The sequence below is a fragment of the Gorilla gorilla genome, chromosome 14 (assembly GCF_029281585.2).
Source record: "Gorilla gorilla gorilla isolate KB3781 chromosome 14, NHGRI_mGorGor1-v2.1_pri, whole genome shotgun sequence".
NCBI classification, from domain to species: domain Eukaryota; kingdom Metazoa; phylum Chordata; class Mammalia; order Primates; family Hominidae; genus Gorilla; species Gorilla gorilla.
In genome coordinates this window covers 116,441,932-116,457,946 of record NC_073238.2, presented here as the reverse complement: position 1 = coordinate 116,457,946, position 16,015 = coordinate 116,441,932, and the positions used below count along the sequence as shown (strand labels likewise).

At 33.5% G+C, this 16,015-nt stretch overlaps 2 protein-coding genes across 8 annotated transcripts in view; one reads left to right on the top strand and one right to left on the bottom strand.

The window, feature by feature from the left end:
* The window catches only part of FGF14 (fibroblast growth factor 14), a 679,448-nt gene that overhangs the window by 660,768 nt on the left and 2,665 nt on the right, over positions 1-16,015 (top strand). For all 5 annotated transcript variants that reach the window (XM_019039720.4, XM_019039722.4, XM_055360682.2 and 2 more), the window contains one exon: positions 12,744-12,942. In XM_019039720.4, the coding sequence (XP_018895265.1) occupies positions 12,744-12,942 (199 nt within the window). The remainder of the gene's footprint in view (positions 1-12,743; positions 12,943-16,015) is intronic.
* The window catches only part of ITGBL1 (integrin subunit beta like 1), a 313,368-nt gene continuing 298,187 nt past the window's right edge, over positions 835-16,015 (bottom strand). For 2 of the 3 annotated variants that reach the window (XR_008671146.2, XM_063697492.1), the window contains one exon: positions 6,791-7,062. The gene's annotated coding sequence lies outside the window, so the exon portion shown is untranslated. Of the gene's footprint in view, positions 1,268-6,790; positions 7,063-16,015 lie in introns of those variants that run through there. The other variant, XM_055360679.2, reaches the window with a different exon arrangement.

Sequence of the window (16,015 nt, the reverse complement as noted above, 5' to 3'; positions counted from 1 at the left end):
AACTTTCGCTTATTCTAACGTCTCAAGATCAAGAACAGTGATGGCTAAATACTAGGATCTCACTCAATATTTACTGAATAAATGAATGCATGAATTTTAGACATCATTAAGTAAAGAATAAATGGAAATTTGTTTCCATGTGTTCACAGTACTCAAAAATTTTAATTTGTTATTTAATATCTGGTAGACCAATTTTAGTATTTGTAATGGTATATATATATATAATATATATTATATATATATTATATATATATTATATATATATTATATATATATTATATATATTATATATATATTATATATATTATATATATATTATATATATTATATATATATTATATATATATTATATATATATTATATATATTATATATATTATATATATTATATATATTATATATATATTATATATATATTATATATATATTATATATATATTATATATATATTATATATATATATACTGTTAAAGTATGAGACTATGAGGTGGGAAGAATCATCTTTGTAATTGGTACACACACACCTATATATATAGATAGATAGATATACACACACACACATATAAACACACCAATTGGCATATATATATATACACACACACACAATACATACATATACATATATATATACCAATTGGTATATACACACACACTGCAATTGGTGTATGTGTGTGTGTGTGTATATATGTGTGTGTGTGTGTGTGTATATATGTGTGTGTGTGTGTATATATATATATATACCAATTACAAATATTATGATTCTTCCCACTTTTTTGTCTCACATTTTCAACTAACAACCTGGAAAGTAAGACAATATAATTCATTAATTTCTATAACATTTCATAATATAATATGAAAATTCACTGCTGATTTCTAGAGTACAAAATCTATAGCATGGTGAACTTTCATGGCTCCAGCTTTATCTAGTTAGAGTTATTTAACCCACAGGTTGACATTCTCCCCTCCTCAGGGTCTCTCTTTCCCCAGAAGGTATTGCCTCTTTTCTTGCTTTCCTGGCCTCCCTCTTCAGTGTTTCACGTTTGTCCTTTTGTGTTAACCTTTGGAACTATCAAACAAGTTGTTGCCAGAATCTGGGGACTCATGGCCGATGTGTTCCCAGCTAATAAAGCAAAACCAAGAGAAAATAATCCTCAGCATTGCATTTCAGAACTATGTGGTCTTCCTTTGTATTCCACAAATTCAGTGTTGCTGATTCTTATCAGATGCTTAATTTCCTCATATCCCAGTAAGATGATTTATTTGGTGCCCTGGGGAAAAAATTAAACCCCTTTTATCTGTTTTGTATTTTTAACATTGTAATTATTAATAAATATTTACTAAATAGCAGCATGATGTAGGTGAAATATCAAATGGGTAGAAATAAATGCTTCTTAATCTATTATGTCCTCTAAGACACAAAATTATCATCTATGACATGGAGATGGTGCTGTTTTTCTTCTTAAAGCATCTTTCACAGCATTGTTGTATCAAATTTAGTATACAAGAATAGTCTTTGAAAATCAAAAAGCTCAATCAGAAATTATTATTATTTGAAGAATATGGTCTTTTAGGAGAATTGTAGAACCTGCTTATATTTCCTCCATTTTTCTATGAAAGCTTTCATTTTAAAGGTTGGCTAAACAGGTATTTTTGATCCTTTTGTTTCATTTCTATTTATATAAATAGGTGGTTTTGATGGGGCACATTCTTATTAGGAAAAGTTTACAACACATATGCTTAATATTAAAATGTTTGATATAAAGGTCCAATTTAAAATGTGGTTGAAAGAGAAAAAAGTAGAAAAATCTTGTATATGCATGTACACATAGGCCTAAGGAGAGAAGCATATGGAATTGCAAGAATATTATTAAAATACAATTCAAATAGTTAAGGGTAGGAAAAATGTGATGAAAACAACTGGATTTTTATTCATAGACTACAGCAGAGTAAAAATCACAAATTTGTTTTTTTTCCAAAATATGTCATTTTGTATTCAATTATTCAAGACAGAATGGGCAGAGAAGTACAAGGAAATGAAAGAAAATATTGATAAAGGAAGATAAAGTAACCAGACTAGATTTTGGTAGGATATAGCAAGACGCAAAATTGATATCTTCTAACTACATAAACTAAAGTACTTCATTTTTTGCACAGCAAATTCTATTCTTGTTCTGGCTAACAAAAATTCTGTTGGAGTAAATTAAAACTGTGATCATATCACTTTTTCGTTGGACATAAAAGAACTAAATATTTTCCATAACTAAATATTTTCCATTTGTTCCACTCAGGAGTATCCTTTCTTGCATCTTCCTTCACCTCCACTCCCATGATAATCGCCACCATTAAAACCATTATTACTAAGAACACAGGTTTTTTGTTGTCTTTTTCCAGATTCTTGGGGTCTCTTAATTATGAAGTAATTTCTTAAATTATGCCTCCCTTTATCTTTCCTCTATTTTTGGTATTAGTAATATCTAACAAATCTAGATCAAGTAGGCCGTCCACACCAGGTCATATCCTACTCCCAACCCAATGCTTATAAAACATAAGGCTAAAATAATGAAAGAAGATTAAAAAATAGAATAGTTGCTAAGACTGATAACTTTTAGAAATAATTTATCTAAACAAATTGAATAATCTTAAAAAATCTTGTGGTTGCCATTGCTGTTGTTAAGCCACATTTCCCTCTTTGATTTCCTTTTAGAACTGTATTGGTTTGAGAACTGGTATAATTAGTGATTTAGAGCTAAGGCTGTAGACTCAGGTTGGCATTACAACCTGCTTCGCCACTTACTAACTGTACAAACTCTCATCAAGATATTCACCTGCAGCATTGTATTCTGTTAAAAGGAATGCAATGAGGTAATGTATGCAAAGCCTTTAGCATAGTGGTTGCCTCATACCGGTAAGTAAATAAATATTAACCATCACCAATTCTCACCTTAGCTCTCCTTTAATTGGATGTATATTCATATCCAAACCCATGTATAATAGAGCAGTGGCCATCAGACTACATGTGGTGAAGGACAGTACTTTTATTAATTGCCAGTTTTTGTAGAAAGATAATATCATAAAATACAATAAAATTCAATTAATAGGAAACGTAAAAATATACAAAATAAAAGCCCAGAGATTTTACTGTTATATTCAACAAATATAAAAAACATTCTGTTAAATTTCTATAGAAGTTTATAAATGTTTTCACATAATTTCTGTACTTTATTGCAGAGGGGAAATAAAATCTATAGATAGGCACAAGTTCCTTGATCATACTTCTATGAAGAATGTATATTTGATTATTTTTCTTTTGAATAAGATAACCCTATTTCTAAAATATTCAAATGTTCATTGATATTGTTATGTATATATACACTTATGTATACACATATAAAAATACACATACATATATATATTTGGCTTAATGTGATATTTGTGTTACAACGAAAGTATAAATCACTGAGTCTGAAGTGTCCTTAAAATGGAGGATGAGGCGAAACTGACCATCCGCCTTTGAGCTATCACTAATCTCTACTTTGATGCCTGAGTATTTGTCAAACAAAGAAACATTTTGCATATTACTGTGTATATTTGTTCTCTGGTGACATTATTTACTCAGATAATCCAGAAATGTTTAAAAAACTCATGGAAGAACTTTCTCTTGATTTTGTTACATATGTACAGTTTGATTTCTTTCACATAAAGCAGTATCCGTTTTACATTTTTCTTTTAGACAATGTTCTATACAGTTAGTATATTACCCTACACATGCCCAAGAAATGTACCTTTGAGAAGCTGATGTATGACCAAACATGTTTGATCTTAGAGCTCAATTTTTACTCATACCACCACCCACTATGACACCCTCATCCCATTCTACCCCTTCCTAGGGAGTTAATAACAACAACGAGCTTTTTTTTTTTTTCCTATGGGGATAATTGGCAATCCAGGGAAGCCAACCCAATTTCTATTTTGTTCAATGTTTCTTTAATTGATCAGTGAGGGGGAAAAGGTGGATACAGGTTGCGTGAAGAGGAGGAAAGATTCATTTTGAGTACCTATAAATTTTTTGGTACTTTCTTAGAAACTCTTTTTAAAATATGCTTCTTTTTCTTTACCTTTTTGCTCCTTATATTTGTTGCTTCTAAGAGATGTGTCACCTCTGCTAGGGTGATAGGCTATATAATTCCTTACTGCTTTCATCTATATATTTTTTCATCTGTAGGTATAGAGGTAGATAAAAATCAGCAGCATAAAATACATATTTTCTATGTTTAGTTGAATGAGTGATTCAGTGAAATTGATAATTATATGTATCAGTTATCAACTGTATAATGAACAACCACAAAACCTGGCATAAAACAATAAGTGTATGCATATTGCTTGTGAAACTAAGACCAAGTGGGCCTTGGCTAGGTGGCTCTGTAGATCTCGGCAGGACTTGATCACCTCTAGGAATAGGTTAGTTTTGATTGAATCAACCTGGCTCTGCTCCCCTCTCTCTCTCCTCCAGCCAGAGTAGCCCAGGCATGAGGGAGGGCAATCCCAGCTGCACAAGCACTTGTTAAGCCTCTACTTTCCTTATCTTTGTTCAAAGTAAGAGAATGCTGCAAATTACATGGCAAAGGTCATTGGTTGGGAGGAGGAGGATGAAGAATTAGAACCATTTTTGCAATTGATCACATATCTTAAAAAGTAAATTCTTTCAGTTGAACAATATGATAAATGAGTAGGAATAGTTAAATAATTATATTTATCTTGATGAAAGTAACGTACTCGGGCAAGTTACTTCAACTTTCTGTGCCTCGGTTTCTTCAGTTCTAAAATGGGGATAATAATAGTGTCATCCCATACGATTATGGTGAGGGTTAAATTAGTGTATTATGTAGTGTGTAGAGCAGTGCTCAACATAGAAATATGCGTAAGGTGTTAATATAGTTATTAACATCATTATTATTAATATTGAGGCAACACAGTTGAAAACTGACAAATGTGTAAAAATGATATATGGTTGCCTTAATACTTTCTTGAGCATATTTATTTTGTGAATTTTTGGCTAATATTTATAGCACTGGTGCCATCTGTTCATCTTACAAGGATTATTATTTTAGGAGTTTATACATGTCTGTATTCCAGAGAAAAAGATTTTACATTGTAGAACAAGTTGGGACACATTTTTATTTATAATCTTAAAATATCTTACTTATAGACGTATTGTAAATACCACAGATTTTTGTTTCTATTTTCTTGCTTTTATAAATTTTGTACTAATGTTGAGAAATGGTAGCAAGCTTATGACTAATGTCAATTTAATTGACAGCTCTTAAAATGTGATCATTAATTGATTTGTTCTATGTAGTAATGAGAATATATGCCAATGTGTCCCAATTTTAATGTGCATACAGTCACCTGGGACCTCGTTAAAATGCAAATCCTGATTCTGTAGGTCTGAGGTGGGCCTGGGATTCTGCATTTCTAACAAGCTTCCAGATGATGAAGTTGCTACTGGTCCCTGAATACCACATTTTAAATGTACGTGCACACACACACAGACATCTCCTTATGTATATTTAAAAATTATGCACACATATAAAATGCATATTTTAAAATATATAATACATATTTATATTGAATAAGTGAAAATTTAAATCAAATTATTTGATATTTAGTTATTAAATGTTATAAAACATGTAATAAATATAATGAATCAAAGTAACATATAATATTTAATAAATAAATTATTGTATCTAATGATGTGTTAATCTCTAAGTGTTGAGAAATATTTTTACTGCCAAAAAATACTTTAATTTTCCATTTTGTTTCCCTGGAAACTACTTAAGTAACAGAATTTGGCCCTATAAATATAAGTTGCTGTCGAGACTCCTTTGTTGGTAGAAATATAAATTCCCTGGGTCCTGTAATCAGGATAAAAGTTGTCTCTCTCTCTCTCTCTTTTTTTTTTGATGGAGTCTTGCTCTGTCGCCAGGCTGGAGTGCAGTGGCACGATCTCCGCTCACTGCAACCTCTGACTCCCAGGTTCAAGTGAGTCTCCTGCCTCAGCCTCCCGAGTAGCTGGGACTACAGGCATATGCCACTATGCCCAGCTAATTTTGGTATTTTTATTAGAGATGGGGTTTCACCATGTTGGCCAGGATGGTCTCCATCTTTTGACCTCATGATCGCCTGCCTTGGCCTCCCAAAGTGCTGGGATTACAGGAGTGACCACCGCGCACTGCCAAAAGTTGTCTCTTAAACTCATACATAATTATGCTTTTATTTGAGGTACACACACAACCAATTAACTAATTTTTTTTCTCCTGTGGGCATTAGTCACAGCCCAATATTAAAAATTTTTGACTACATACAACTTTATATAAATAAAGTACATTAGTCAACTTAATTTTCTGCTTTTGAGTGTTAACTACAAATATTTTGTTTCAACTTCAGGACTGTAAAATCTTTCTAAAAGTTCACGATATTCTTTTCTTTATAAGTAATCTTAAGAGTACTCTGCCTTTTTGTTTTAAAGAAGTGGTTAGTGTCAGAACAGTAGCATTAAAGGATACAATTGATTTTAAAACTGTAAAAGATGAAAGAGATTGGGATAAATCTCTGCTGACCTCAGATAAACTCTAGTAGATCAAATCTCCAAAATGTAGAAAAGGGAAGAAAAAAATTGAGAATTCAGATTAAGTGGATCTGAATATGGGAATTCCCATCTAAAGGTATGTCTAATTAAGTTGAAATCTATTAAGAATAATTAAATAACAGCCTTCATGATAACAACATTTGAGTTGCACTTTCAAACTCAATTTATTGTTGTAAATATAACTACAGATTACAACTTAATTTCTAGTCCATAAATTATTTTTCACCTCTCTTATCTTATTTGATATTTGAAAGAACCCTTTGTTGTTTAATATTATACTCAGAGTAAGAACTTGGACTTGGAGACCTCCTCCTCCTTTAAGTTCAAGCCTCCTCTGAGGAGAGATACTCCTAAGGAGTCCAGGATGAGGGTCATTGTTGAGCTGTTACTGGGAGGGGACTGAATTCGTGGATGACTCTGGAAAATAGAGGTTAGTAAAATATTAGTAGCTATTATTTATCATGTATTTATTATGTGCTATTTGCTACTATGTGTCTAATATCATTTCTCTATTTCCTCTTTTTAAGTTATTTTGGAATTGCCTAGTATTCTAAAAAATGTTATGAATGTGTTCAGAATGCCCCGTTTATAGTTTTCCCTTAAATGGTGGTGGTGGGCAAACTTGAAGACATTAACAAAAACATAATTTTCATTTAGTCTTAGGTAACACCAAGGTGACATAGTAACTAAGTGGAGTTGGTGGGCTAATTCCTAATGGAAGCCTGGGCTCGTGATAGAACATAAAGGCTTTTCCAAGGATGAAACACTGGTGAAGCTCCTCCTTCAAGTTGTGTATGTTTGCATATGTGAAAATATGTGCAATCCAAGTTTAACTCGGGAATGCTTAGCTCCTTAGGAATTTGCTACTGGGTTAATAACTCTTCCCTCAATTACTTAGGTTGGAAAGTCCTCAAATTTTACCTTAGATCAGGATTGGCAAACTTTTGGCAAAGGACCATATAGTAAACATTTTAGGTTTTGTGAGCCATAAAGATCTTTCTCGACCACTCAGCTCTGAAATTTGTAGTGTAAATGCAGACACAGACAATAGATAAACAAAGGAAAGTGCCTGTTTTCCAATGAAACCTTATTTACAAAAACAGGTGAAAATTGTGTTTGGCCTGAGAGTCAGTTTGCTGGACCACTGGATTAGATTCTCAAGGTCACTTTCAATTCTGAGGTTATGGTTTTGCCAGATTATCTGAGTTATTCATTCCTGATGAGTTATGGAAGGAGACTCGCTCCTTCCAACCAGAAGTCTCTCTTTGTACACGCAAATGGCCCATCACGGTATTTTCCTAAACAAAGGCATTTCCCTCAGAAGAGGAATTCTGCTGCTACTGTTAAGATAATAAGTACACCACAGATGGTGCTTTCATTTCAAAAACAACCACAACATAAAAAAGATATAACATTTCTGTTTAATTATTGCATTTTCCTATCCTATGACTTGATGATTTAGTTTGGCAGTGGTGCAAATTAATATTCAAGCTTCTGCTGGAACTCATCTGTTGTTGATTTTGTTGTGGTGGGGGTGATGGTTCTAAACATAGGAGGCAAGGTGAGAAAAAGATACATCAAACTCCTTATCGATCTCATTTTGGCAGATTGAAAGAGTTTATATTTAAGCCTAAATTTAAATAAGCATTTTCATATTATCACTGCCAGTTTTAGAGAGTGTTTCACTGGCACAATAATTGTATTATCCAACTGTATAGCACTATCAATTAGACTAGGACTGGCTTGAGAAGCAAAGTAGGGCTCCTCTTTCTTTGGTTCTTGCTGCTGTACATTGGAGGTCTCATACTGAAGGCTCACAGGCTTCCCTGTGGCCCCTTGACCCACTCAAGGTTGAAAAACAAAAACTAAGAAATAGTTACCAATGTTAAAAGGAGATTGTCTGTAGAAACTTACATTTCTTACTTCCTTTGAAAAATCAGATCTTCTAAAGATCTAAGGTTTTTATTTTCACAGGAGAACCATGTGAGGGACGGCTGCTTTTTTAAAAAAATCATTGCTTCTACCACTGTCTTCATCTCCTCACCACAGAGCCTGAGTCAGAGGCCATTTATCCTCATTATGGTGCCATGATCATGCCAGCTTGCCTCACTCCTGTATCTACCTGGTCATTAGAGGCATTTGAGTTTGTGGCCCGTGCTGTGCACATTATCCCTGGAGATCTCATCAGTTACAATTATTTCCACCTACTGGACTTTAAGTAGTTCTACCTATTGGACATTTTCAATGCAATCTGTTTTCCTAAAGCATACTGCAGGATTGAAGCACAAAGTATGACTGTGCCATTACTCTCAAGAGCATTTTTGTTTATGTTGGTCAATGTCAGTTTTTTAGGTCCCTTATAAGGAAATACCTTTTAAAAATTCATGCCAAGAAACTTTTCATTTTCAAAAAGGAAAATATTTTCTTTCTTGAATAATTTTTGTAACATTATAGTCTTTCTCTTTTTGTCCTGGCTACCAGAAAGTTCAGAAGTCAGTGTGTCATAATCCTGATATTATTTCTCCCCTTACTTTGTGTGTTCTGGTTCTCTAGTTGTAATATTAATACTAACTATTAACGTGAACACACATATACTCATGTTCTACAAACAACTTTCAGGTTCATTTTGTGAGAGATTAGGGTTGAAAACATCAGTACAGACATGTTCTTAACTTTTTGAAACCATCCTCCACACTGACAACAGATGTGTATTTATAACGTACGAATCAGGCCCTATTATTATTCCCTTGCATATTCAGGAATTCAACATGTCTTCCTCTCACTTATAAGACATCTAATTTGTTTATTAGAGTTTCCAAGACCCTTTATTATGTTCCTCAAACCTATCTTCCCATCCACAACATTCTCCACTTCTGTCCCACAAAGCCTGTATCTCAGTGATGAACTATTTACAGTTCTCCAAATGTACCAGGCCATTTCCCACCTCTTGCCTTTCACAATACCACTTATTCTCCCTATAATCACTCTAGTATTTTATAGGTAAGTCACTCATAACAAATATTATATTGTTCTGTCATTTTTCAATGAAATGAATGACTTATTTATCTTGGTATATTTCATGCTGAACCCAATATTTTGTGTAAAATGGTTTTCATTGACTAATTATGTAGCTGACTTTTGATTTGGTGAGATTTTCGCAGAATTGAAATAACTGATCAGGATATATTTTTTACTACAAATAATAAGAAACTTTTAAAGAATAATTATTCAGTGCTCACTGTATACCAAGTTCTCTTCTAAATATGTAATATGTATTTATTCACTCAATCATCCCAACTACCTTATTGCCCTATGATTTTTGTCCTCATTTTAGAGATGAGGAAACTGAAGCCCAGAGAGATTGAGTAATTTCCCCAAGAACACACAGCTAGTAAGGAGTGGGGTCAGGGTTGAATCCTACTGTCTGCCTCCACAGGTGATGTTTATCTGCTCCATTGCTTCCCATTTACGTGTTGAAAGTATATCACTTATGACATCAGATAGCAACTAACCTCAACTTCCATTGGTTCTATCAGTTCTATAGGAAATGCTGGGATTATCTGAGACTTCAATATTGGAGGAACAGATTAAGTTCTCAAAAAGTTTTGAGAAAATGTATTAGACAATAACATCTTTGAATGTAACATGTGCATTTGTGTGTGCATTAATTATTTAGCCACAAATAAGAAGGCTGAAAATATACCAGTCTCCACTATCACAAGCAACTGAAGGCAACAGTTCTACAGAAAGAATCACCTATCTGTGAAGTCACAGGCACAGCTCACAGAAAGGTGCTGTGGAATTGACTTCTTTGGAGTCCTACGATGTGAACATTTCATCTGAAAAGATATAGTGTCAGAATCCTTAAGGTATCCACCGAGAATAAATTACTTCCTCTGCATCAAGCATCTTCTTCTCTTCCATATTCAACACAGTGAATTCATAATGGAGACAATACATCCCTAAGTTGCTGATGGTGTTGCAAGCACCATTCATGTTTTGGACATTATGGCAGTGATGATCAGAAGAGAATCCTGTGGACCTATGTTTCTGGTGTTGTAGCAACAGGATGAGCATCAGTGAGTCAGGTTCTGGGCAGAGACACCCGAAGCCCAGGAGGCGGAGCTAGATTCCCCTGACTTCCACTAAGTGACCCACTAAGCTCTCAACATGTCACTCATAGCTGATTTTGAGATAGGTTTTTAACTAGTAAGCAATATGCTTAGGTGCCCTGGCCTGTCTCAGTAAAAAGACAAGTGAAATGCCAAAGTCTAATCCTTTTGTTTTAGAAAGTATAGTTTCAACCAATATATTTATTAGTCTCTTGGGGAGAAGCCAGATTTACAGCATTCCATTTTGTTTTACTCACAATAAATGCATGAACATGTACTGTTTTATCAGTCTTTTTTTTCTGGCGCATGGCCTGGACATTGACTCAGTGAGACTCTCATTTATTAGTGAGAAAACTAATTGGAGGATATTTGGAGATGCAGAACTCAGTAGAAAGCCAGAACATTTATTTGGATGGGATCTTATTCTAATCTGAGGTAGCATCATCAAGAAGAAATAAAGATCTACATAAGTTGCTCCAGGAGGGGGCTAAACCTGTCATTTGGCTATTGCGATTTCATCAAATTGATCATTGTAACTGTTATCTTTGTCTTGAAAAGCATCTGCCACTAACAAAGCCTGTTCCCCTTGGAAAACTATTAGCTCTCAGTGAATGAAAGTTATGCAGCACACTGAATAAATCGTCTCCTGCATGAGACAGCATTTGATAATTCACACTTTTATGGGAAATATTGAAAGGAAATTTCTACATGACATTAGGTCACATTCCTAATTACAGTTAGCATAAAGTAAAGCCTTTAATGTTTTAGTTTTTAGCCCCTAAGGAATATTTTTCAGAACGGGTATACAACATTTTTAGAAGAAAAACAAAAATTATTATTTTCTGCAATAATAAAATCTATTAAAGAAAAATGAAAACTTTGTGTATATTTTTTAGTCCAGTGGTATTTTCAAAAAGATCAAGGACAGTAAGGATCTATTTTCCATCTATATTTTATATACATATAGAATAGCACAGTGTTGGACCTATTTAAAACTAGCTAGGTGTCTTTCATGGTCTATAACCAGACAGGTTGAACTTCAAATTTATTTTTAATAGAGGGCTATCAAAAATGCATATGTAGATTGTACCCTTATTAATTTTTTATTTATTTGGCATGGGATTATATTCATTATTATTCATCCCAAAGTAAGAAGTATATAAAAATCATCTGTAAATATTTCTGACATTAATAATAGTTGTAAAGTAGTAAGCTTTGTGCTGCTCATCAATTAATGTAGACCATGGCATTGAGCATAATAGTATTTAACAAACTGTATGCTTTCCAAAAATGCTGTGTGGTTTTTCAGTTGGAGCAGCTTTTGATGTTTATCTTCAAGAGTTCCAACGGGACTCAAACCTTTGGAGCCCCATTGAATTATTTTCAGCTCCTGTCACTATGACCAGCTAACATGACACCTAACCTCATCTGGTTATACAACAATAGCTCTAGTGGCTGGCAAGTAAGCCAGCTGATTGTCTAAGTTTTAGTCTGAGGTTTCAGTTTGTTCCTTTGTAAGTAAAATGTATCACCCTGTGATTTCAGTGATCCAAGGAGCAACTGGCAACTGTAGAGTATTATATCACTGTTCCTATGGAAACATGTAAAATGGATTATAAAATATCTGAAATGTGTATTTTATTTGGTTCACTTTATTGTGAATATCTGATGCTACTTTAATGCTCCCTTTCTGATTATACTCTGGTTGAATTGTCTTCTGTTTAAGTTAAATCTTTAGTTTGCTCATGTCTTGTTTTCTTATGATATACTTTTGCTTCTATATATTCTCAATAGTAGCAGGTTCTTCTCAATTTATTGTATATTTTAAAAGTGTATAGACAATTACTGTGCGCAGGAAGGGGTATATCCGGTCATCCATGCCAAAGCACTCTTTCACCATGCTGGGAAACTTTCTAGAGAATGAGTAGAATGTACAGTGAAGATCAAGTTCCTTCCTCTAACTTTTGTTTCATTTTCTCTCCACAGGAACTTTTTACCCCTGAATGCAAGTTTAAAGAATCTGTTTTTGAAAATTATTATGTAATCTACTCATCCATGCTGTACAGACAACAGGAATCTGGTAGAGCCTGGTTTTTGGGATTAAATAAGGAAGGGCAAGCTATGAAAGGGAACAGAGTAAAGAAAACCAAACCAGCAGCTCATTTTCTACCCAAGCCATTGGAAGGTGAGTATTATGCATGCATTATTATTACATAGACTTATTACATATTTTATTTTTCAAATTGATAGGTCTACCATGGCTATAAGAAACCTTCACAAAGTGCTGGAAATGTCATTTATTTTGATCTGGGTGATGGTTGCACAGATGACTACTTAAGTTATTGATTTAGAATTTGTGCCCCTTATACACTGTAGTGTATTTGTGTATGTATGTGTACCAGGAAAAATTTCTTCTCTGCCACCTCCAAAGGCTCAAATCCTCACTGCTACAACCACTCTAACCCTTAATTTAAATTAATTAAGTTAAAACAATTTTAAATCTGTAATGATACAAATCTGCGATAAGTATATTAGAAAAAGATAATAAGTATATTAGAAAAAATAAGTTTTGAGTGTGGAATCAAAAGTATTTTCCATTTTGATATTATCTAGGTGAAAGTAATTACCTACTTGTGGATTATTATAATTACAGAAAATTAAGAGATAATAGCTTGACTCTTAAAGAATTTGCTGATGTTACACATCTGCTTTCAAATTGTGCAATTCTTCACTGTATACAGTTGTAGCATTACTTCTTTTACTAAAATAATTTATCCACATTCATTTGTGTGCAGGAAGGGGTATATCCAGTCATCCATGCCGGATGAATGGAAATTTCACATTTACTCCAATCAGGTACCCAAAGAGCAGGCTACAAAGTTTTTTTAATTAATCAACAACATCTGCACCTCTCTCATTAATGATTCTGCCAAAAGTGTCATTTACTTTTATCTATGTAACATTTGAGAATTACAAAAATATTTGATTTTAGGATATTCACATGTGTTTCTATTCAAGTTCTTTTGTTTACTCTTTTGCAGAAGATCAGATCTACAATAACTCAGTACATATTTTAAGCTAGCTTGGACAGCTCAATTTTCTTTTTGTGTTTTATTCCTACAGGAAAGGCTTAGCCATCAAGAGAAAATGCATATTGTTTTCATAATGCATATTCTCTATATTGAAATAAAATAATTTAAAAATTTGAACAGTCAATTCTTCATCATCTGTGAGTGTATAATTTTCAGTTTGCCTAAATTCAGAAAATCGCTCTTGTTGGCTAATACTACTTCTGTAATTTCAATGATGTTGACTTAGTGTCACTCTTAATTATATTTTTCTGTAGAACAATTTATTGAAACCCAAACAGTGAGCCACCAGGGCCTATACAGGAAAAGACAGATTATTCCAGAGTCTGAAATATGAGTGAATTATTCTCAGTATATGGTGGATCATAAGGATGATTAGAGTAGAAAGAAGTTAGAGGATTTCCCTGTTCCTCCCAAAAACAAAAACACATCCATGGTACACTTTCATTGTTTTAAATAAATTTTGATAACATTGGACTCACCTATGTTTAAATGCAAATAAAAAATTAAAAAATAAGCCCACAGAAGCTCTAAAAAGACCATGGTTTATTTGCCACCGTGCTTTATCTCTTTTCACTCATTTTATGTTTTGTAAATAGTTAAGAATTGACTAGACTTTTAGAACCTTACCCTTTAGCTGCATAAATGTAACAAAACCCAAAAGGGCTGTTATGTCATTTAACCGAGGTAAAATTTGGGAACCAGTTATTTTGCATATCTCATAGAAAATATCTGAGACAATAATGATGTGGTATAGAATGATACTTGGTATTTCACTCATGTATTTGTTATGTGTATATGAGTGTTTTGTGTGTATATATACATATATATATGAGAAAGAGAGAAATAATACTTTTTATGTTTTCAAAAAATTAGCAGAAGTACTCTAAAAACAGTTAAGGGGGTAGGTACTATAACGACAGAGATTATCACATTGTTTACTTGATAGAGGAAAATTAATTTCAAACTTTCAAAACCCATACCGAATATAAATAATGTTATTGGAAATGTTAGGACAAATTAACTAACTGGTTAATTATTGGTACTCTAGGGCATTAATATCTTTGTTTTATTTATATATATATTTTATTATTATTATACTTTAAGTTCTAGGGTACATGTGCACAACATGCAGGTTTGTGACATATGTATACATGTGCCATGTTGGTGTGCTGCACCCAGTAACTCGTCATTTACATTAGGTATATCTCCTAATGCTATCCCTCCCCCCTCCCCCCACCCCACAACAGGCCCCTGTGTGTGATGTTCCCCTTCCTGTGTCCAAGTGTTCTCATTGTTCAATTCCCACCTATGAGTGAGAACATGTGGTGTTTGGTTTTTTGTCCTTGCGATAGTTTGCTGAGAAAGATGGTTTCCAGCTGCATCCATGTCCATGAACTCATCATTTTTTATGGCTGCATAGTATTCCATGGTGTATATGTGCCACATTTTCTTAATCCAGTCTATCATTGTTGGACAATACAACTTCACTACCTAGAAAATCAAGGTCAATGCTTCATGCTTTTGTCTGCTAATTTAATTAGTAATAGGAGTGAGGGATTGGAATGTGCTTTCAGGATACGCATTAGTTCCTTTTGCTACCTTAGCAAGTAATTTAATAGAAACCTTATGTACATTTGCACTTTCAAGTATGTGTGCTGATGAAAACTCACGTGATGCATTGATACTAAAGGCCACATTCTACCCCCTTGAACATAGGGAATGCATATGGTAGTTCATCTTAACTAAACCTAAGGGCTCTTCGTAAAATACCTTAAACTTTCAAAAACCTAAAAAGCAGTTTGGGCAGCTCTAATGCACTTGTATTTCTGATGGCAGATGACTTTAATCCCTAGTTTTCCCCAACCATCAGTCACTCTTATATGTCCCTTCTCAGGACTTCCAGAAATCATTTTCTAAAAAGCCACGTGAACTACTGTGATTATGCCACCAGACACTATTTAGATAAATCCTCAGAGTTTATTCAGGTAGTTTCAGTTGCTGTCTTGCCATTCTGTTTCTGCCCCTGTATCATGTCAATTATTAGATTTTTAATAACATAGCAGAAAATGAGGAGTTGCTTTCTGCTGCCCAAGGGTCTTTTTCCATGATTGTAGGAAATGAACATTGAAATGATAATCTCCTGAAAGCTCTGGCTTATGGGAAGAG